Genomic DNA, 22,949 nt, shown 5'->3' with positions numbered 1-22,949 from the left:
ACTCACAATCGCTTACTCTTGTTTCTCAAATATGAATTACTTATATTATAAAATGTAATGGGGAAATGTTATTTAAATGAATCTAAATACCAGTTTTAAAGTGCAATACTGCATTTGTTATTCATTATAGCGCACAACAGAGGATACAACCACATCATTGTGCAAAAAAATGTGTGAAGAAACAATATTGAACAATAAAAAATAAAGCTGCTCTCCACGTTGAGGGAGGAATTAGGAACCTCGATGATCAGATTTGCGTGAGGCCTGTGTGGCTGAAGTGACAGAAGCTCCTGTGTCACATGACTGAGGAAACCGCATTACATTTTAATTTCCCCGGAAGTTGCCCATGCGACTTGGAGGCGCACCGGCTCCACGAACCAGACACACCGCACCATGGCCTCGCTCTGAGCCGCTACACACGACAGTGGTGCACGCAACGAACCGGCATCCGTCTCCATCGACGCCCTGATCATGGACCCACGGTCCAGAGGCTTTTTTCGGGGCCATCGGAGTTGTCAGTAGTACTCCCAAAGTGCTATATTGTTTGATTTTGTGCACTGGCACTTCTGCACGCCCGGGGATTTAAACCGAAGTGACAGCAGCAGCGCTCGCCCCGGCTGCCGGTTAGCTAACGAGCTAACTAGCTAACTAGCACACGCTAAGTCACTAGCCAAGAAAAGGGCATCACTTTGCTGTCGGAGTGAAGGACACGGAAACTACAACACAACTACTCCCAGTAACAGAGGGCTGATCAGAGGCAGATCCCCCGGCTTCACACCGTACACCACACTCGCCACTGATTCCCGGTAAGAGTGAAACCCAGCAGCGCCGGAGCCTGGCTCCATTTGGTCAAAGGCACACAGGCTAGTACGTGTTAGCCGGAGTTAGCAGGCCCCGGCCGGCTGTCAGACAGGCAGCCGGCACACGGGGAGGGCAGGCCGGCTAATGGCGGCTAGACTACGGGGAGAGATCACACCGATGTGAGCTGAATGCCGAGGCGTCGATCCGGTTTGTGTTTTATCTTTTGAGACGGGCGCCTTGCCGGAGTTACGCTAGCGTTAGCCGAAGTGACAGCCGGGGTCCCTCGCTCGCGTGGCTGGTGGTCCCTGGTGTCACCTCCGGCTTCGTGAGGTAGCGAGAGTTAGCTCAGCACGTTCCTGGCGTAAAAGCGATTTCCACCGTGTTTCACACACATGGCGACGATTCGATACACGGATCACGTTCTGGTTCCGTTTCTCTCAGGGAGGCTGGCTCCAGGTCTGTGTCAGGTCGGTGGCTCCGGGTCCGTGGAGGTTGTCGGGCCTGTAATTAAATACACCTCGGAGGACAGGGCTGGGCTAAACCGCTAACGTTGAGCAACAACAGCCTTTAAGTGTAACATAATCGCTGTCAAGTGTTGTTTTGCCCAAAGTGGCTTTTTTAATGTTGCCTGGGTTTTGTATTCCGTGGATACGCCGTCAATTCGGTGTAATAGACACGTCTGGGCTTTGTGTACTTAAAGGTTAAACGTGAACTCAGCGCTGAGCCACGTAGCTAAGCGAGATGTCTGTGTCAGTGGGACACGTAGCGTTAGCCGGCTGCTAGCTAACGATTTAACTTGCTGTGGTCGGGACTCTCCCCTCGCTAGCGGGCCGGTGAAACGCCTTTTCGTGCCATAACCTCGCTAAAACCTAGAAGAAATCTCCCTTCCCCCCCGTGAACCTGTCGGGTTGAATGTCGGCTCGTCAGGCTGTTAGCCATCACTACCCTTCAGAACCATATGGTATCTTTGTACATGGATGCCCCTGTCTAAAAGAGGCATGGCACTAGCTAGCAGCTAACGACAGTACCCTGTGTCAGCAGGTGGATGGAGCGTGACACGTCTGCCAGTAGTATTCATACGCGTTTTCCAGCATGTGTCTATGATCCCAGGGCATGCGTAAAAACAATCCATCCAGACGAGACAGCTGTTTGCAGGGTTTTGAAAAAAAGAATATGCACCAAGTGTTATTTGAATCGATGCTTTGCACATGTAGCTAGCACAACCAGGGGGCAGTAGCCACTGTTCACACAGTAAATGAACTTTGACCCTAGGTATCCATTTTCTCAAACTCACCCCCAAATCGGAGTAGTCCAAGGGGTGTGTTAGCAGTCACTTGAGCTTGGAGTGCATATCCACATCGCTATAAGTCACCTCCCACCCTGTATCATTGCTTTCCCCTCTCTGACCAAGTCATGACAATTTAGGAATGTGTTTGTAATTCTCCATCTGTTCAGTGGCTGAGTCTGCAACGGCTGCTAAGGGCTGGATGACAAATCCCCCCTTTTTCATAGTGATTTATAAGCCCCCATGACAATGTTTCTGCTTAAAAAATAGTTTTTTGGGTTTGTCGCAGTCCAATCTGAGTGAGTAATCCCCAACAGATTTGAACACTGGACTGCCCAAAAGACGAGATGCACGAAACCTGCAACAAGATTGCCAGAGTTTCCCGTTATCGTAGGCGAAACCCTCAGACCACACCCTCGCTGCTTGGTTAGATGTCACCACACTAATGGTTCCTGTCTTCACACTGTGCTGTCTGACCTGTATGGCTCCAGTTATGTGTCCAACAGATGTGTAACGCCTGTCTGCGAAAAAACATAATTAAAATCGATTTTGAACCTGAAGGCACTTGTATCGTTTTTTTTGTAACTTTTCTGATACTCACCTTTCTTTTTTTTATTCCTTGCTCTTCTCTCCATCAGAAAGGCTGGCAACACAACGCCACCCTAATGCAGAACCATAAAAGAGCGTGAAATGAACAAACCACCACAGCCTATAACGGGACCCACCTCTGTCCCAATCCCTTCCCCTTCCCCTGGATTGACACAGGTGAGAGCCACTGACCTCATAGAATTCACATTTGTTTTCTGGTTTAGGAGATTAGTTTGATGACATCTATTTATCCTCTACTCTCTCCTCTCAAGGCTGCCTACGGCCCCGGACAGCCCCCTTCTCTGGTTTTTGCCACCCCTCCACCTCCACAAATGAACTCCGCACCCCAGACAAGACAGGTATTGTTCCCAGGTTTAAGCATTCATAGTCATTTTGGTATGTTTTTCCTTGAATGAGAACCCTCCCTCTCCGGCTCTTTCACGATGATCTCTGACACGGCTTCTCCTGCTTAAAGGCTTTTTGGCTAAACCTGTGTATGTGTGCTTGTCTATTTGTCATCTTTCACCCTGACTGTCAATCTGGACTTCTTTCCTCTCTTCTGCTGTCCTCCCAGTTTGCTGCAGGGCCCCGTACTTTACACCAACAGGTACTAACACTCCCTCTCTTTTCCCTATATTACCTCCGTCTCCCTTTTGTAATGCTTGCTTTCAGTTCCACATGTAGGAGAATTAGATGAGAATGATGTAGTGTTTGTGACATAACTTAATTTTTTCCAAGATCCAGTAACGCTTCCGTAGCGCTTTCTAGAAAAATGCATATTTGTCAGCAGGACCCGTCATGATGTTTCAAAAGTAGAGTTTCGTCTTTAAAGTTATATTTGTTAAATCTGCATCTGCACATTACTGTATATTTTTCCATCCCTATGTAATTGTCAATACAATGTTCCAAATCAGCCATGACAATGAAAAAATAACTTGCAATACAGTGTAGTGTCATCTCTTCACGGTTATGGTCAAATCAAAACAAGAATTCCCCTCTTAGCAGCTTTTTGCTTTCCTACATACGTTGACACTGACACCTGCCTTGGGGTCAGTGTAACAGTTTAGAGTGAATTCTATTTCAGTACCTGGAGCATTCGAACATCAAATTTGGCTTGTGCCTGCGGCCCTTAAAAGAAATCTCTCACAACTTCAAACCACAAGTCTTGAGGGGATCCTATTTATAAGCAGACCTGTACAGAGTTGCATGCCCGGCTATGATTGTTTGAGCTTACTGTTAATGTAACTGTGAGATGCACTGCTGCATCTCATCCTCTTGCCCCATACACCCTTTAACTTCAACCTTCCACATTGTCTGCTGTTCTCATTTTCACCTTATTCTCACTCCCTCTCTTGCTCTCTGCTTATGTGTTGCGCGGCTGAAGGGTGGATACAGAGCATTACAGGTAACAGCTTTTCTCTTCGTTCCCCCCCTTTGACTTGCTAACCTGTGTAGCAGGGAGACCTGAGATCCAGTGCAATGTAGGAGCAGTGTAACCCATGGACTGAACTTGCTGCACACATTGGCAGTGGGTGTGTGCATTGCCTCCAGCCTGGTGCTGATATATTTCTAAAACCTGGATTAGGATTACTATAGCAAAGACACTAAAATCACAGGCCGAGCAACACGTGTGCCTGTGCTGAAATACATTCTTCATCCTACCTTCCCTTCCTTCTTTTCTCCAGACATACTATCCAAACCGACCAACCATGGCCACCAGTGCGCCAAGATTACAGACAAGTAGTGGCCCCAGACCTGTTGGACCTACCCATGTCTACCCGCCCAGCTCCCAGATGATGATGATTTCCCAGCAGCAGCTGTCTTTCGCTGGATCCCCTCAGGGCTACTTCATCCCCCCTCCTGGACAGGTTGGTTCACTTTAGTAATCATCAATTATTAAGAATCCCTGTTTGAACAACTTTATTTGCTGATGTGTTGCCATAAAGTACTTCAGTTCTTTACCCAGTGAAACAGAAAGTCTAAATCAGCTTTCCAGCAGCTCAGAATTTCTGGTGGCAAAGCATGTCGTGATGGGAAGCTTAAAAAAATGCCTGAAATATGCTCAGTGTTTGAGCTTGTGACTTAAAAGACATAGTGAGGAATTGGCTACATTACAAAGCACTGTTTCACATGTAGGAGATGTGCTAAGTTACAAAGGCCAACATCTGCGGCAAACAGTCCTCATCTCTCACAGAAAACACCTCTGAAGTGCCTTGCATTCCTGGCTTTTGCCCCCCTTAAAGCATCTACGTTACCAAGTAACATGCTCGCCCTCAGGCTAGATTGGCTCAAATTGAGTTGGCAGAACAGACACCATTGTAACGTGATCAGGAAGCCTCTGGGTAGGGGGCGAGACGTTTCCAACCAATGCTCTAAGTGGTTGACCAGTCACAAAAGAGCGGGACGGCTGACCAGTCACAGCAGACTGGGCTTTTTGGGAGGTGGGCCAAGAGCTAAAGGGAGGGAGCCCTTCAGAGAGTGGGTGAAAGAGTTGATGAAGCAATATACAGTATCAGGCAAAAAAAGTTTTTGAACATTACCTTTCAAACATCACAGGATGGACAACTATACACGCAGACCCCCCCCCCCCCCCCCCCCCCACAATCAAAATTACAAATGTTTAAATTCCCAAAATAGGGGCGCTTTAATTCTTCCCTCCTTTGTGTTTGTTTCTGACTCTTTATTTTATATCTACAGTACCGGGCCCCATACATGCCTCCAACTCAGCAGTATCCTGTGACCACCGGTACAGCTGGTTTCTATCCGGGAACCAGCCCGGCTGAATACACCGCTTATGGTAAGGGGTTTTTGCCCAAAACCAACAACCAAGCACAACCATGAACACGAAAAACAAATTGGTTGTCTTTTCAAAACAGTTCAAACCTCTCGTAAGCATCAGAAAACGGAAATTTAATTGAGAATGAGAAGCATACGCTTTTGGCCCATATTCGTTTGCGCACCTGTGTCTGCCCACAATGTTTTGTTGGGTGTGTCATGGTTTTGCCTGGCTGCTTGGTGTGTTTTAATGTCTTTTCGGGGTCAAAACCCTGCTGTATATGGTGATCTGCCAGTTGCATGTGGTCTGGCTTAGTTCTGCTTCGGTCTCTGTTCTTTCTATCTGCAGTCTCGCCTGACACTGCCTCATAGGTTCCATGAAATGACTTTTACTGCTGCTCCTGACACTTTTCTCTTCTTGTGCTGAATATACAGTCCACATCAAAACTGAATGTGGAATTTAATATTGACAGGGAGTTAATTTGAGTTTAAAAGATGTAAAAAGCATGATTGTAACCACTGCACTTTTGTAAGATTGTCTCCCCAAACACAAGTGTTACTGCTGCAAATGCTTTTTTAAGGATGAATGTTCTGCATTTTTTTTAATTGAAAGATAAAAATAAAAACCTGAGTCACTGAACTAATTCTCCAGAAAGTACAATTTTGATTTAATGGTATGCAAAAAATCAGATATTTGTGTGGCCTAAGCGAATAGGATGTAGCCAAGAACATGAGGAAAGTGTACAGCAAAGTCATCGTTATTTCATGGGACCTCTTTAACACCCTGCTTCCTCTGGATCCTCTCATTAACTCATTCTGCATCTGTCTCCTCCTGCCCTCTCTCCTTACCTCCCTCTCTCTTCCTCTCCTTTGCTGCGTTGGTTCAGAGCCCTCTCTTGCTGCGAGGGAGAGGCGGGGTGGTGGGGGGAGAGGGGGCGGGCGAGAGAACGGCCGTCTCTCTCTCCACGGTGCTCCTCTCACCTCCCAGCGCTACCCCGGTGAGTAGTGTGTGTGCTTGTGTGTTGGTCAGCAGGCTTCTGTGGCACTTCCTGTCTCTAGTAGTGATATTAATGTGCATTTTCTTCTGAGTGAAAGGCAGTTAGAGTAGGCCACAAACACACATTTTTGGTAATAAAAATGGTAAGCACAAGGATAAACACTCTGTCAATAAATATTTTTAATCAAACAAACATTTTTTTTAAATATTTTTATTACAGAAGCGTCAAGTTAAACTTGAATGTGATTAGGAGAGTGTATACCTTCAGCAAAACACCCCATCTTGCAATGTTAAATAAATCCTGGATCCACCCCTTGATCTGGATACTTACCAAAATTGTATGGGTTCTAGCCTGACCCATACAGCAGCCTTCCAAGTTACGTTGAAATTCATCTGGTAGTTGTCTTTGTCAACCCATAATGCACAGTTGAACCTGAGAAATTCGTTATGTATAAAATAGGAATAATTATTATTGGCTAAAAAAATGTATGTTGTTAAATTAAATTTTGTCTCGTTATTACACATACCGATACATCTTTTCACTGGCATACCACAAAAACGACCCTGTCTGGCCTGCGCTGTTACCAGCTCGTCTGACATTGAAAATTCTGACAGAACACAATTTACTGTCCCCTGATCAATGCAGTGTGTACTTTCTGCTGTTTACGAGCAGCCTGCCTACACAGAGCTGAAGCTGAACTTGAAGCCAGAGAGTACCGGCACCGACCGGCAGATCACTTGTTAGCTGGGTAGTCGACACACGTTTCCTAGTCCAAATTCCACTGATGCAATATCATGTGTGGTAGATTGTTATTATTGAGTAATGTATTTTGTATAATGACAACGCATTTTTTGTATTTCTAACTGTAAATGCACAGCTTCTATCTGAACTACACAGTCTGGAAGGTCATTATTCCAGTCGCTTGTGTCAGTCACGCAGGCTTCCGTCATCTGAATGGGTGATCAACAACTAAAACATAGTTTCAATGTTTTTTACGTTTGTTAGCATCTAAATCCACACACCTCAAAGGCTCTAGGTTATAACCGTAATGTTTGTGTTCTGACAGGATTCTCCACTGTGTAGGGGCAAAATGTGGGTTGTTATTGTGTGTACGGGTGTTAACGTCTCAATATTATTAATACCTCCACCTGTAGAGACACATTAAACAACAAGCAAAAGTGTGTGTATAGTTGCACCTTGAAGTCCTTTTTACAACAATTACACACATAATTTGTTTTTTACATAACCAAGGGAGCAAAGAATCATGGAACTCTTGGATCGTTTGAATGTGAAAATGCTCTTGAGTTTATGTTACAGTTATGTTTTTTTGTTTCATTCTAACCTTCCAGCAGGAGCATATTATCCTGCTCAGCCACAGTACTCTCCGGCTGTCCAGGCCGCACCGGTCATGATCAACCCGCCCCAGCAACAGCAACAAGCCCCGCCTCCTCAGCAGCAGCAGCAGCCGCCGGCACAGGCACAGGCACAAGGCCCACTAAAGAGGGAACGCAAACCGGTAGTGTGTTACAACAAAGGGGCCGCACATCTCTTGTCTGCGTTCAAAAAAAAATTGTATAGCGAGTGTCTGTATTGTCTGTTCCGTGTGGAACTTTCCCTTTTACCTCCAAATAACAGCAGTAATTATTATGATGGGTGGCAGCTGTAGATGAGGGCTGGCAGGATCATTGTAAACTGGTTGTAATTTATTGTAAGATACTTGACCAATATTTGCCATTTCTTCTGATAGATAAGAATACGAGACCCCAACCAGGGCGGGCGTGATATCACAGAGGAGATAATGTCAGGTGGAAGGTCCACCACCACACCGACTCCCCCACAGGTAAGAACTATCATGGAATACCATTCTCTCTTGAATCTGTTCTTAAGTAAATAGGGTTATGCATGTGTCATAAATTTATATCACAGATTATATGTTAAGTATTTCCTATTTTGAAAATACAAACTGCTGTTAGCCATTCTGTACTGATTTATCACATTTTATGAAAAGAAAAGAAAACTGTAAAAGCTTTTGAATGTTTGATCAAATGAAACTTGAGCCTAATAACATTTAGAGATTACAACTTTGGCAGATTGCTTATTTTTTTCTTATCTGACGATACTACTTTTTTCTAAATTTGAAGAAAAATGTTTTAAAGACAAAAATATTTAATGATTTAGTTTAGGATAATTCTTTATTTGTATTTTGTAAGAAAATGGATATTTGAGTTGGTTCGTGTGAACAAAGCCCACATTGGAAAGGAATTAGTTACACGTAGGCAAGCAGTTATTTTTTACAATGGTGGTTGCATGTTTTCACTTCACTATGAGGCCATGCCAAAATCCACACAGTGCAACTCTAGCATGGGATTCATTCAACATACAATAGAAAGGAAGTCTACACACGTATGTGCTGTTCAGAGCTGTGGTTGTAGTTTGGGGCTCGATGGCATTAACTTGCAGCTCTCGTGAGTTGTCTAGTTTGGAGTGTGGTCATGTCCTCGTGGTGTGGTGCTGCAGAAACCTGAGTGCATTTCTGGAGAGGGTGAAGAAAGAGCCCCCGGGATCATCTCTCGAGGCTGCACCCCACCACCGCAACTCCCATCTCTTGAGAGATGACACATGCACATTCACTACATGACCTGCTCCCACAGACAAGAACAGATTAATGCAGTAAATCTGACTAAAGATTTGTAGTTGCATATTTTCATGATGTATATTTGTGTATAATAATAATAATAAACTTAATTTATTTAGAACTTTTCATAGAATAAAAAGCAGCTCAACTTGCTTCACACAAAAAAAGACGATAGTCCATAAAAAAGGTAAATAAAATCTTGATTAAAATCTGTAAAAATGTTAACAGGTTAAAGAGTTAAGTTAGTAGCAACAGTCCAGTAGGCCACATCCTGCTGCCCAAGCATAAAAAAAAAAATGATGATTAAAAACAAACAGGATCCAAACATGTATTGCAGGTTTTGGCGTAAGAACTGGATGAAATGGCAGGTGATGATTTAGTTTTGTATCAATGTAAACTCTATGCTTATATGCAGTTAACTGTGAACATGAAACGCAAACTCAGTTGAGAAAAATATGGTAAAATATGAAAAATGGGGGTTAATAATGGGACACTTCAATAACATATTGTCACCTCAACTCAGTGTGAATGTTTTTTTTTTGTTTGTTTTGCGATTGTAGGCCTCCATAGCAGATTTGAGTCCTCCACAGACCAATGGTGAAGTTGTACAGCCTGTCGCTACAGTGGCAAGACAAGGTGAGTACATTTTCTCATTTTGGGTGGACCAAGAATACAAGTTTCCCTTCTCAAATTCCACATTTTCCTTCATGACTGACCAGAGTCTTATTCCATATGTCCCATTGCCCAGATGATAACATGGAGCCTGCTGTTAGCGCTGACACCCCTCCACCTCCTGCCACAGCAGACACAGAGCCTGTGCTGGAGGCCAAACAGGAAGTGGACAGCCAGATGCCGGTGTCTGCTGAATCAGATGCACAATCTGTAGCCCCCACAGCTGCTACTGAGGATCCATCCCCATTGATAAAGGACAAGCAGTCTCCCTCTTCCCTCCCTCCTGTAGTAGCATCTATTACAACTACTACTCCTTCTGAGGCAGTAACTAAAGACGTTACTAAAGTCAGTGACACAGTCGATGCTCCTGTCAGCCCTTCAGCATCAGTAGCAGCACAAGAGGCACCTGTCATACAAGAGGAACCACAGGCTGCCCCAGCTCCACCTGAGAAGGCACCAGAGGAGGAAGAAAAGACAACACAGGAAGTGAAGAAAGTTGAAAAAGAGGAGCAGGTGGCTAGTTCCAAGGTGAAGCCTGTAGTTGAAGATGCAGCGATAGTTACCCCTGTTAAAGTGGCAAAAGAAGAAGCTGTGACAAAAGAAGAAGCCGTGACAAAAGAAGAAGCCGTGACAAAAGCGTCCACTGAAATGTCTCAGCCTCCACCCTCTGTACAGGAACATGCTATTCCACAGACCCAGAGCGCTGTCCTCAACTCTGCACCTGTACCTGAACCCAAACCTGAACCCATACCTGAACCCGAACCTACTCCGGCTGTAACAGCAGAGCCTCTCCTGTCCAACGGTCTTCCTCAGAACGTTGAGGAACTGTCTGAGGATGTTGCGCTTTCAGACACTACATCCCTTGACAAGCCCGATGCCTCTCAATCTCAGGAATCCACACCTGTAGCTAAAATGGCAGCACCAACCCAGGAAGAGGAGGTGGAGGAGAAGGTGGAAGAGGAGAAGGTGGAAGAGGAGAAGGTGGAAGAGGAGAAGGAGGAAGAGGAGAAGGAGAAAATTGAGGATGTCCCTCCTGCCCCTATCAGCTGCCCTGCAGAGGAATCTACTATGCAAGGTAAGGTGGAGTAGACTTTCACTTGCGTCTATGAATTAGATCATGTTTATAATTTAGATTGTAATGTCAACACTTTGTCCTTTCTTTGAAGCTGCTACGTCTCTGCCAAAGAAGAGGAGGAACATGAAGGAGATCAACAAAAAGGAGGCCATTGGAAACCTCCTGGATGCATTCACAGATGTGTGTACAAATCATTATGGTGCTAAAGTCACTGTCACACATTTATGCTGTATCCATAAAGTACAAAGCTATTTAAGTGTGACATTCTGTCTTTTCTGTTATGTTTGCTGCAGGAGCAGGAGCCCAAGCCTGCTTCTGAACCTGTGCCCACTCCGGCCGACCCTGTCCCTGTTGCCCCAGCTGAACCTCCTGCTGAGGTCGTAGATGAGACTTGGGAAGAGCAAGAGGACAAACAGAACTCGGTACCTGACAAGCCCAAAGCCAGCCCGGAGACAACTGAGCAGAAATACCAGTACAAAGAAGGTGAGTTATGAACAAGAGTCTGAGGGAATTACATTTTCTGTATAGTTCAACAAAACAGCTACAGTACATTTGTCATTGTGATCATGACCTTGAGGTTTGCATGCACCCTAAATTCGTTATTGTATTTGCAAATAAAAACTGCAAAGTTACACATTGGCTGTGTTTCGGTCTTCAAGTTTCAAAAAGAAGTAGAACGGCAGTCAGTAGAGCAGATACCTCAGCAAAGGCCCAACAGTCCCCTTACCCGCTGGTAGGGATGCACCGATCCGCTTTTTTCACCTCCGATACCGATATCTGAGGTTTAGTATCGGCCGATACCGATCCGATACCGATACTAATTAAACAGTCGGATTCCCCTGGTCCGCACCAGTTCTAAGTCACCCGCGGGCTAGTTCACCAACTTTGCAGCTCCGCCGGTTCCGTTCAAACTGAACGGAAGCGGGACCGGGAGCCGGACCGGGAGCCGGACCGGGGTTCACAGCCGCCCGGGGGAAGCTAGCGGCGGCGGCGGGCGGAGTGGGCAAAGTTCCGGCAGCCGGCAGCCCGGCTCCGGGGAGCACCGCGGCCCCGGTGGAGGCGGCTCGGCTCGCACCGGGAACCGGGGGAGAGGCGCCGGGCACTGTCAGCTCCGCACGGCGTGTTGCTTGCGTATGACGTCACTCACAGCGCACAGCATAGAATTACACTGAATAGATCAGCCGATATGGATCGGCCCATTGTCACCGATACCCGATCTAGAAATTTCTTCAATATCGGTACCGATACCGATACAAATATCGGATCGGTGCATCCCTACCCGCTGGTCCACATTTCACAAACTCCTAGATATCCCCAAATATGCCAAACTTTTTCATCATGATCCACAAATTATTCCCCGGGTTATTGTGAAAATGTCCAAAATGCTGTATCTCGTAATGTTAAAATAAGGAATAAAAAGTTCCTACAGCCACAGGTTTATGGAAATGTTTGTGTAATCTTGCTGACAAACAAATGGACAGGCGCAAGGACAATCTCCTTGGCAGAGGTAGCCCTATAGGTCTTAACAGAATCGGTTAAAAATACAATAAGCACTGGCATTGTGGAGCACCAGTGGCGATATACGGAGACACTGGCTCACTGTGCATGCTTCTTCAAATGTCTCCGTTAAGGCTCAGGACAAATGCTACAGAGCTGTACCTAACTCCCAAGTTAAATAAATGGTATGTAATCAAGAATATGTTTTCCACATCACTGTTAATCCTCTGCATTTACACATCCCTCAGAACAATGGAAACCGATAAACCCAGAAGAGAAGAAGCAGTACGACAGGGATTTCCTCCTGGGCTTCCAGTTCATCAGCGCCAGTATGAACAAACCTGAGGGTCTGCCCACCATCAGTGATGTGGTCCTGGACAAGGTAGCTGACGTTTTGCCTAATTCTGCTTTGAACAGCCTGGGCTTCAGTTGCATTTCTAACTGCAGTCTGAAAAATGTAACATCCATTATGCTGAATGCTTTAAATGCTTGATATGGATTGTACTGAATTGAAGAGGGCGTATTCTCCTTAAACTGAATTCATGACCTTTGCATAATTTGTTTTTTAAATATATCATGCTAAATATAGAAGAAAACAGGAAAGCTCAGGATGCATTTGTCCAAACAGTGTTTTGTATTTGTTTGTGACCACACCTCATTTGTTTCCCTGCTGTATCTCCAGGTGAACAAGACTCCTATGCGACCTGTTGACCCAGCTCGACTAATTAACGTTGGTCCTGATTTTACTCCCTCATATTTGGGGAATCTTGGCAGCAGATCAGTGGGAGGACAGGGAGGACAGGGTGGACAGGGAGGACCACGAGGCCCAGTGAGTCAATTTGTTCTTTCTTGTCCCCATTTTTTAAATTTTTTCTTATTTGTTTTTTATAAGGTTTAAGGTTTTTTATAAGGTTTATTTTTACTCAAGTTTCATAATATGTATCCCTTTGCCTCCTTTCAGCCTCCTGGGCCACGTCGCTCCCAGCAGGGTCAGCGTAAAGAACCTAGGAAAATCAACATCAGCAGCATGTCCTTCAATGATGACGTGCAACTCAACAAGGCTGAGAAGGCCTGGAAGCCATCAGTGAAGAAGTCCACTCGAAGCCGCGTTGAAGAGCCAACCGAAGAGGATGACACTGAACAGGGCAAGACCCGGGAGCTGTTCAAGCGTCTGCGCAGTATCCTCAACAAGTTGACTCCTCAGAAGTTCCAGGAGCTGATGAAGCAGGTGACGGATCTGGCGATAGACACGGAGGAGAGGCTGAAAGGAACCATTGACCTCATCTTTGAGAAGGCCATCTCAGAGCCCAACTTCTCTGTGGCCTACGCCAATATGTGCCGCTGCCTTATGGGAGTAAGTCATGTGATTGTGTCTGAATCTTGTGATTGTGTCACTCACTCCCACGATGACTTCTGTTTTGTGCCAAGTGTCTGGGCCACTGAATGTTCATGATGGTATTGAGGAACTGAAGGAGCAAACCTAAATCACTCTACATTCACGTTTTTATGGTTTTGCTCATGGCATGTCATTAGTGGCTAAATTAAAAATGTAAATCCATCAAAAGATACTTATTGTTCCTCTTGTTTTCCTCCCCCAGTTGAAAGTCCCCACTTCGGACAAGCCAGGAGCTTTTGCCAACTTCCGTAAACTGCTGCTTAACCGCTGTCAGAAAGAGTTTGAGAAGGACCAGGATGATGATGAGATCTTTGAGAAGAAGCAGAAAGAGATGGAGGCTTCCAAAGATGTAAGATGCGATGCGTCGTGGTCACGGTCCCAGCTAACACAGACATTTATGTAGACTAAACTGATCATTTTTTACACCCCAACACTGAACGCAAACACCTGCTTGTGTGTTCCCTCAGGATGAAGAGCGTGAGCGCATGAGAGTGGCGCTGAATGATGCCAGAGACCAGGCCCGCCGGCGCTCACTGGGAAACATAAAGTTCATAGGCGAGCTCTTCAAGCTGAAGATGCTGACTGAGGCCATCATGCACGACTGTGTAGTGAAACTTCTAAAGAATCACGACCAAGAGTCTCTGGAGTGTCTCTGCAGGCTGTTCTCCACTATTGGAAAAGATCTGGACTTTGAAAAGGCCAAGGTTAGTCAAGCATGAACTCATTCTGTTTCCAGTGATGACTTTTATTTTTGTGTCTGGGCCACTGATTTATGGATGGGATGAAGAACCGAGGAGACGGATGAAAATAATATGTCTTGTTTCCTTATATATGGTTCTAGTTGACTGTCATGACTTAAAATCCACTTCTGTGTCCCTGTCAGCCTCGTATGGATCAGTATTTTAACCAGATGGACAAGATCATCAAAGAGAAAAAGACTTCATCCAGAATTCGCTTCATGCTGCAAGACGTCCTGGACCTCAGAAAGGTAAATGTGATTTCATCCACTGTATATTGAAATAAAGAGCCTGTATCGAGCAGTACAGATGGTGACAAATGCTCAGAAGTGTTCCTGATTGAGCAGAACTGTGTTTCACTTTGTGTGTGAAGTGATCATCAGGGATTTTGAGTCAAAAAGAAATGTGATATTAACCCATTTAGACCTGTTGCAATATTTCCATTTATACATCTTTAAGACTGGGTGATACTTTTGCATGCTTCTCCCTTTAGAGTCGATATCTCACCCATGATATCATAGTTTTTAAGACCTGTGAATGAACTACTCGCAGAAAAAGCTAAATGCATCAGGCGAAATTCAGTTTGTTGGCGCTCTTAGCATTTGTCTGTGTGTCTGCATGGCTGAGGATCTAAGAGAGGAGACATGCGAAAGAAAATAACATCAGATTTTCATTGATGAAAACAACGTTGAAAGATTAGATTTCTACTAACCCGCTGATCAAGGCTCAGTCGGTACGAAACATGTTTGAGGAGGAAGTGGGGAGTTTAGGGAAATGGCAATGATTTAAAAGGAAAGCCTTATGATAACTTTTTTTCAAGTCTATCTGCTTCAAATGCTGAGAAACTTAACTCTTTGTAATTGTATTAGCTCTCTGGAAAACCCTCAGGTTCAAGGCGGTGGTTTTCAAACAATGCTTAATTTTAAGGGTGCCTTTTTATTCTGTGCCTCCTTAATGTGTTAAACATTTCATACTGCTTGATAACCATCGTCCATCTCTGGTCCACAGTGCAACTGGGTGCCTCGCCGAGGAGAACAGGGTCCTAAAACAATTGACCAAATTCACAAGGAGGCGGAGATGGAGGAGCACAGGGAACACATCAAAGTGCAGCAGCTCATCTCCAAGGGAGGTGGAGGAGGAGGTGGAGGCAGGATGGGAGGGGACAGGGGGGGAGGGGACAGGGGGGGCCGAGGGTCTCACACACCAGGAGGTGGCCGGAATAACCCGCCTCAGGATGAGGGATGGAACACGGTGCCCATCTCCAAGAACAGACCTATCGACACCAGCCGCCTTAGCAAGATCACCAAGGTATAAGACATTTTTATCTCCTGTCTGTAAAGTTCTTGAGCTTTTCGTTCGATTACCTACATGATTTTGATGCTTTTCAGCAAGACCACACAAGGAGAAGTCTTGATTGAAGTTTTGGTTTCTACTTCTCTTTTTCTGTTAAATCAAGAGTCGATGAGAATAAAATTGGCTCAAGTCTACCCTGATGATTTGGGACACTTGTGTGAATGTTTATGTAAATGGAATGTAAATGTTGTAATGTTTTTTCTCTGTAGCCCGGTGCTCTGGACTTCAACCTCACAATGTTGGCTCCAGGGGGCAAAAGCCTTGCCGGCAGCTGGGGCAAAGGCAGCAGTGGAGGAACTGGAGCTAAACCAGCCATTGGAGAGCAAGGTAAAACATGTTCCTCATAAAGATTGTATGGTTTACGATGCTTTAGCTGCTCAGAGGTTAATCTTTCCTTTTTGCTTCTTTCAGATTCTGCTCGTCCAGCTCCCAGCACCAACCGATTTTCTGCCCTGCAGTCTGGTTCTTCGGTGTCTGCATCCGACTCCGATCGCAGAGCTCCTCAGAGGTAATGTGAAGCTGTAAAATCTCTCCGTCTTCTTTACTGTTTCCCTGCATAGCTCACTCTTTCACTCCCAACCCTTAAGGTCAAGCTCCAGTCGTGATCGCGGCGGAGACGGGGGCGAGAAGGATCGCTTTAATCGCAACGAGGGACGGGAAGGTCGTGACGACAGGAGCAACAGTAACCAAATCTCAAAGAGAAGCTTCAGCAGAGAGTCGCAGGACCGCGGAGGAAGGGCTGGAGACAGCCGGACCCCGACCGACCCCCTGCGTCGCGTCGCCAGCATGACTAACGACAGGGACAGAGGAAGTCGGGACAGGGGAAGCAGAGACCGAGGAAGTCGGGACAGGGGAAGCAGAGACCGAGGGAGTCGGGACAGGGTTCCAAGCCAAGATCTCACAGGTATAAAGCCCAGACAGGCAAAGTTAAGATTTACAATGGATACAATATAATTCAATTGTAGTTGTGCATACTGATGAAATGACCGTGAAAGAAGACGCACGACTGAGCTTTAACTTTGACTGTTACTTTTGCCTGCAGCTAAGCGTGAGAGCGCCCCCACTCCTCCGCCTTCTCTCCCTAAACCTACTTTAACTGAGGAGGAGTTGGAGAAGAAGGCAAATGCCATCGTTGAAGAATACCTCCACATTAATGACTTGAAGGTACAACCAGGACACAATATACACTAGCATGCGACACTGAATTCCATTGAAATACGCGCACGCTAAGCAGAAAATGAATTAAAGTTCCACTCTGACGGCCTGTGTCTCTCCTCTTCTCCTCCGCACCCTGTAGGAGGCGCTGCAGTGTGTGGTAGAGCTCGACAGTGCCTCGCTGCTCTACGTGTTTGTGCGGACCGGCGTGGAGTCGACGCTGGAGCGCAGCACAATCGCTAGAGAGCGCATGGGCCACTTGCTGCAGCAACTTGTAAAGGCAGGGACATTGCCCACACCGCAGTTATACAAAGGGTGAGCGCCGAACGGGAAAAACCTCACAATGGCTGACATTTTTTTTCTTCTTTTGTAACTGCAAGTGCATTGTTGTGGACCAATGGTATGTGTTGAAAGCGACACTAAGTGCTTTTTGGTTTTTGGGGTTGCAGGCTAGAAGAGATCCTGGAGGCAGCCGAAGACATGGCCATAGATATACCTCACATATGGCTCTACCTGGCTGAGCTCCTCACCCCCCTGCTCCACGAGGGAGGCATCCCTATGGGACAGCTCTTCAGGTGAGCTCCAAGCCGATTGATGACATTTCCAACGTATGACTGATGCGAAAATGCAAACAAAATTAAATACAAATGTCTTGAGCTGAAAAGAGGAGCCTTACACGTAGAAGAGGGTGGAGAAGATGTCAACCTGGAAAGACAATGAGATTCAAGGGCTTTTGGTGATTCGAGCCATAGCTGGTGTCGATATTCTGTAAACAAAATGAATGTTAAATATTCCTGTCTTTCTAAAGGACATACATATTACACCTTAGACCTTGGATGTCACTGAAGCACATACTCTCTGTGATATGTTTATTCAAACATAGAAACAGATCAGTTTCCATCAGTTACCTTAGAAAGGAATAAACTTGTAACGTAACACAAGTTTTCGTTTGGTCACTCGTACCTGCGTGAATGGTAGTAAATATAACGACAGAACGATTAGTTAAAAGTATGTGAAACGTTTGTTTTTATTTGTGTCTTCAGGGAGATCTCAAAGCCTCTCCTCCCTCAGGGGAAGGCTGCTGTGCTGCTGGTTCAGATCCTCAAGCTGCTCTGCGACGGAATGGTAAGTCCTACATATCTCAACGATCAAATCCTGGAGACTTCCACATCCACACTGACACGCTTCTCCTCTAACCATTCACATAGAAATCCCTCGTTCTTTTGATTTAATGTCTCTATTCCTTATTAGACCCCTAAGAAGGTCGGGGCCATGTGGACAGAGGACGGGCTGAGCTGGAGTGACTTCTTGCCCAAGGACGAGGACGTCAACGAGTTTGTCACTGAGCAGGTTTGTGTGGTACTAAAGAGAATAATATGAATGACTGGAAACCACTACACATACTGAGTTAAAGGTTTGAGGATGAAGCTTTTTTTGATGGGTATTGATTTACTTTGTTTTATTTATATATATATAAAAAAAATGTACACTATTTTATTCATTAGTTTACTGATAGGTCAGTAGGACTGGAATATGTCCGGCCCTCTGCTGGGCCACATGGTGAACTACCTCAAATGGCCTGTGATGCTTACGGACAATAGTAGTAGAAGTCAATCACTTGATCAATCTTTAAGCTTTCTTTTTTGTTTTGGCATTTCAGAAGATGGATTTCACCACAGGAGAAATGACGGCGTCAGTGGAAGAGGGTGTAAAGAAAGCCCTGAGTGGAGAAGAGCTCAGTAAACAGCTGGACAGACTCCTCGAGGAAAAGGCCAACAACCAGCGCATCGGGGACTGGGTCGAGGTGTGTGACAGGGACTGGGATGTCATGTTATTCTCAGAGGGTTTTTCACAAATATAGGAATTTTATGACAGTGTTTAACAATTCTTTATTAAAATGTCTAAAAACAACAAATCTGTTATACATATAGCTGACATACCTGTACTTGCGTTATCCAGAAAGTTTCCAACAATGTTCAAACAAGAGAAATCCACAATTTTATTCAAAGTAGGCGTTTCGTTTTGGTCGCCTTTTTTTAATTGCGTCATATCCACTTCTCACCTTTAGCTTTAAGGTAGTTACATATTCTGCGTTGAGGTTCCCCCTCTTGAGCGTTTTTTTTGTTTTGTTTTTCAGGCCAACTTGGACGAGCCGCAGGCGACTTCCAACCAGTTTTTAAGAGCATTGATGACAGCAGTGTGCCAGTCCGCCATCATATGTGAGTATGACTGACAACAATACTTAGCGGCTGCAGCGCGACTTCTCCTCTCCTGTCCTCTCCGAACACAAATCACAATATCAGGATTGATTTTTGTTTGTTCCTCCTTGTTTCAGGTGACAACCCGTACAGGGTGGATCCAAGTCAGATCAAACAGAGAGCCAGTCTTCTGCAGAAGTACCTGTCTGACGAGCAGAAAGAGCTGCAGGCCCTGTGCGCCCTCCAGGCTCTGATGGTGCACATGGAGCAGCCTGCGAGTGAGTGTCCAGCTCTTACTGTGTTCAACCACACAAAATAATCGATACCTTACAATACAGTGAGCCTTGCCAGAATCGGTAGAAACTGGTGGAGATTTTTACAGTTAAATACGATTCATAAATTAAAATGTGTTTGTTGGGGTTTTTTGTTAAGAGAGAGAATCATTCTGTTTACTACACAATGCAGGAAACAGAAATATTGTGGACTTCTGTTTATTGAAGTTCTCTGGCGGGTGTCCAGCTGTAGCTAGCTGCAGATTAGGCTGCATGTCAGGCAGCCTACTTGATATTACAAAGATAGCTACACAAGTGCACAAGTGTGTGGACACCCATGCATTTTACAATTCAACATTCTTTTCTTCCTAAAAGTTAAGAGGCAGCAACTAAATGCGTAAATTACAATGATTCAACATCTGCAGAAAGACCGAGACTGAATATTGTCGCAGCTGTTGAGAGTGATAGTTCAGTATTTTTTCATGGTATTTCCGCAGCTTCATGTGGGTGTAGTATAAGTACGAATTTCATGCAACCGCTCTGGTTCCTAATGCTTTGGGCTTATTATCTGACCAGTGATTGGTTAATTGTCTCTCTCTCTGGAAAAGTACCAACATCTGATATCTGCATTAGTGAAGATGACTTTGCTCTGACAGGAAGACACTCAGTGGGATGAGTCTGTTCAGAACCAGTGAAAGGACCTAGTGATCAGTGCTGACCTGTGTGTTGTGTGTCTGCAGACCTGCTGCGGATGTTCTTCGACGCCTTGTACGATGAGGACGTCATTAAAGAAGAGGCCTTCTATACGTGGGAAACGAGCAAAGACCCGGCGGAGCAGACGGGCAAAGGTGTGGCCTTGAAGTCCGTCACCGCCTTCTTCACCTGGCTCCGCGAGGCAGAGGAGGAGTCTGACAAGGAATAAAAGAGTGAACTGAATGCTGCCACGCCCCCCTTTGGCTAGGTGGTGGCTCTGCAGGCGGCTCTGGAGAGTTGTGGACAATATTGCCAGAGAGGCAGACTCAAATCAATCCTCAGTGAGGATAAATCTTTATTATTATTTTTTTTCCTTTCATGGAGGGTGGACTTGGAAAACAATCATTTCTCTCGACCCTCCCCCTCTTGCTTCCTCATTATGTCCTCACCTGCTTGTCACAGCAAGTGTCCTAATCTAATAAACTTGAAAACTGATACATCAGGATTGGTGGTTAACAAGGTGTGAACTATCCCACATCACTACGAACCTCTTTAGGCACAATAATACAAACAGACAGGCTGCTTTTCTATGGTTCTAGATAATACTGACGCCTAACATCCTATCTGATCTGCGAGAATAAACAGCAGGGCATGTGGTGTCGTGGGTTTCCCTGATACATGGATATCATCTTGCCATAACGTGTGTTCAATCCAGACACAGCTCTTCTATCTCTTTGTCCCTTACTGGAGTGTGCAGCATGACTGAAGTGTGTTTCTATTAACTATACAGAAGACGAAATGTACATTGAACTAATCTTGATTTGATGGATGGAGTTTTTAAAGCATAGGTTGTCTATTTTCTCTTCCTGCTTCCTAGAACTTAAAGAGGACAGAATGGTGGAGGACTGGTGTTGACCTTTGACTACTAGGGGGTGGTCTTAATGCTTCCTCTAAGCCATCCTCACCCATCCCCAGTAGTGAACCACACTGACTGACTCCTCATCTTTACCTCTTCTGTACTTAAACCTGAGCTGTCGTAAAGGACACTTAATGACCCCAATCACCGTTAAAACTTGAACTCGACAGAAAATTGACTTGATGGAATATATCAAGTTAAAAGAAAAACAAAAAAAAATAATACCCACAGAAACGATCCGAAAGCCTTTTCTACTTAAAGTGGAAATACATTTCAGGAGCGTTCTGTAAATACATAATAATAATAAAAAACTTTTTTTTTCCCAGTTTTATTTTTCAGAAACAATAAATTGCTGATATAATTGCAGTGTATCCCTTTTCCAACAGCAGTTGTCCAGATGCAGAGGTGCTTTAGATAATCCATTGATTATTAGTTTTATTGGAATTTTGTAAATATTGTTGCTTTCTTTATTTAAGAAATTATGCTTCTTTTGCATCTGAAACTGGAAAGATGAGGTAACGGAACATTGCAAATAAAGGACTTATTAAGTTGCAGAGCAGAGTTTTGTACAAGTCTGTTTGAAACATGTTATGTGTCCCAGTGATTTTGTTGCAGAAATACGCAAAAACTAGGAAGGATGTGACCTGGGCTGAGAATTAACCCGTCACATTTAAATAGATTCGAACAAAGTGGCAGATCAAATAAACATTTTTTCACTTTTAACTTACTAACTTACAGTTTTTCTACAACTCGTGTGTCGGGGACTGACATGTGACAAGTGTGCTTTGTGCAAATTGGTGCTGACCTAGAAAACAAAGTACTTTCTACCATCCTTTTTATAAAGAAACACGCCCCACATGAAACGAAATATCAAATTCGTCAAAGAAGAATTCCTTTGAGAAAAGAATCCCTCCCTCTTTTCACTTGGCACAGGTGCCTGTCTGAGTCACACACTCAAACCTAGGGCTGCTGTTTGCATGAGACTCTATGCACCCTGCAGGTGGGGGGTCCAGGGGGATCCCTCACAAGAGAGTGGGCTGATGACATTTAAAGAAACTGCAAATTTCTCCAGATGAAAAGACACGGCGTCCTGTGGAAGCCATGTCTGGATACGACTGCACTGACTGTGGGACATACAATCGGCTCCTCTTTGTAACCTGTGGCCCCTGATGCAGAAAAAAAAAAACTGGATCCCTCCAATGACTGCAAGTTTTGAAATCAGACATTCAGATTTCTTTCCGATTGATCCTCTTTCTCCAGACTACAGCAGAGGATGAGCCCTCCTGCATGCGTCCTGTTGAATGTGGTTCTAAATATCTGCTGATGAGGATGAGTGGAATAAAATCAAATATGCCGTGTAGGAGCTGCAGTGTTTTCTCAGAGCAGCGGGTCAGTGTGATGTAGGTGTTGACTGCATGAGGAGGAGGAAGAGGAGGAGGAAGAGGAGGAAGAGATGTGACACCACCTCACGTTGATGACGCGCACCATCGCGATACATTTGGACGGAGTTTGTGCACGACCCGCATCCACCGAGCAACAAATGGTGCCTGTGTGCCGGGGGTGTGATGCTGGAGTCCGGAGGAAGTGATGGACGAGCAGCAGCAGCAGCAGGACGAGCCGCGCTGTGGCATCTGCTGATCGGATTGGAGAAAGAAGAATAAAGCGCATTATCATGAGCCGCCGCGGTCCCGCTTACAGGTAGGTGCCGCGCGTGCATGTGGAGGGAAAAGACGGGGGGGGGGGGGGGGGTCGAGCGGATGCAGGAGATGCAGACTTCACAGGTTGCCAGGAGACGCGCTGCAGCATCGTGCGGGATTCTCCCCTCAGTAATGAACTGCAGTAAAGGCCTTCACCCTCCAGTGGCCTGGACGAGGTGTCAGTCAACCGCTGATGTTGCTTCAGT

The 22,949-nt window shown here is 45.2% G+C and overlaps 1 protein-coding gene and 2 non-coding genes across 4 annotated transcripts; all 3 read left to right on the top strand.

Moving 5' to 3' along the window:
- Positions 1 to 366: 366 nt before the first annotated feature.
- eif4g1a (eukaryotic translation initiation factor 4 gamma, 1a) lies at positions 367 to 21,600 on the top strand. 2 transcript variants are annotated; one of them, XM_061084972.1, is made up of 30 exons: positions 367 to 806; positions 2,725 to 2,851; positions 2,947 to 3,033; positions 4,360 to 4,542; positions 5,372 to 5,471; positions 7,797 to 7,963; positions 8,195 to 8,287; positions 9,643 to 9,718; positions 9,831 to 10,829; positions 10,921 to 11,009; positions 11,123 to 11,312; positions 12,575 to 12,708; positions 13,009 to 13,155; positions 13,288 to 13,680; positions 13,925 to 14,071; positions 14,190 to 14,426; positions 14,606 to 14,710; positions 15,468 to 15,767; positions 16,022 to 16,139; positions 16,224 to 16,320; positions 16,400 to 16,716; positions 16,855 to 16,976; positions 17,110 to 17,282; positions 17,417 to 17,542; positions 18,011 to 18,092; positions 18,219 to 18,317; positions 18,628 to 18,771; positions 19,105 to 19,186; positions 19,303 to 19,443; positions 20,178 to 21,600. In XM_061084972.1, exons 2-30 carry the CDS (start codon positions 2,777 to 2,779, stop codon positions 20,357 to 20,359), a joined length of 5,205 nt encoding a protein of 1,734 aa, XP_060940955.1. In that variant the 5' UTR covers positions 367 to 806; positions 2,725 to 2,776; the 3' UTR covers positions 20,360 to 21,600. The 2 variants fall into 2 exon arrangements, with proteins under 2 accessions (XP_060940955.1, XP_060940954.1); XM_061084971.1 differs by having other exon boundaries at positions 7,797 to 7,966.
- LOC133018796 (small nucleolar RNA SNORD66) lies at positions 13,725 to 13,801 on the top strand. The gene has a single exon (XR_009682852.1). It is a non-coding gene; the product is annotated as a small nucleolar RNA SNORD66 (small nucleolar RNA).
- LOC133018797 (small nucleolar RNA SNORD66) lies at positions 14,453 to 14,519 on the top strand. Its single transcript, XR_009682853.1, has one exon. It is a non-coding gene; the product is annotated as a small nucleolar RNA SNORD66 (small nucleolar RNA).
- Positions 21,601 to 22,949: the final 1,349 nt, after the last annotated feature.

This window comes from Limanda limanda, chromosome 13, assembly GCF_963576545.1.
Source record: "Limanda limanda chromosome 13, fLimLim1.1, whole genome shotgun sequence".
Classification (NCBI taxonomy): Eukaryota; Metazoa; Chordata; class Actinopteri; order Pleuronectiformes; family Pleuronectidae; genus Limanda; species Limanda limanda.
This window is presented reverse-complemented; position numbering and strand designations above follow the sequence as displayed.

What these genes read in the sequence shown, in the direction of transcription:
- eif4g1a (XM_061084971.1), top strand. Translation starts at nt 2,777, where the DNA reads ATGAACAAACCACCACAGCCTATAACGGGACCCACCTCTGTCCCAATC. An exon ending in AGAGGGAACGCAAACCGGTA is followed by an intron (nt 7,967 to 8,194) that starts GTGTGTTACAAC and finishes TTCTTCTGATAG; the next exon opens with ATAAGAATACGAGACCCCAA. An exon ending in CGCTACAGTGGCAAGACAAG is followed by an intron (nt 9,719 to 9,830) that starts GTGAGTACATTT and finishes CCCATTGCCCAG; the next exon opens with ATGATAACATGGAGCCTGCT.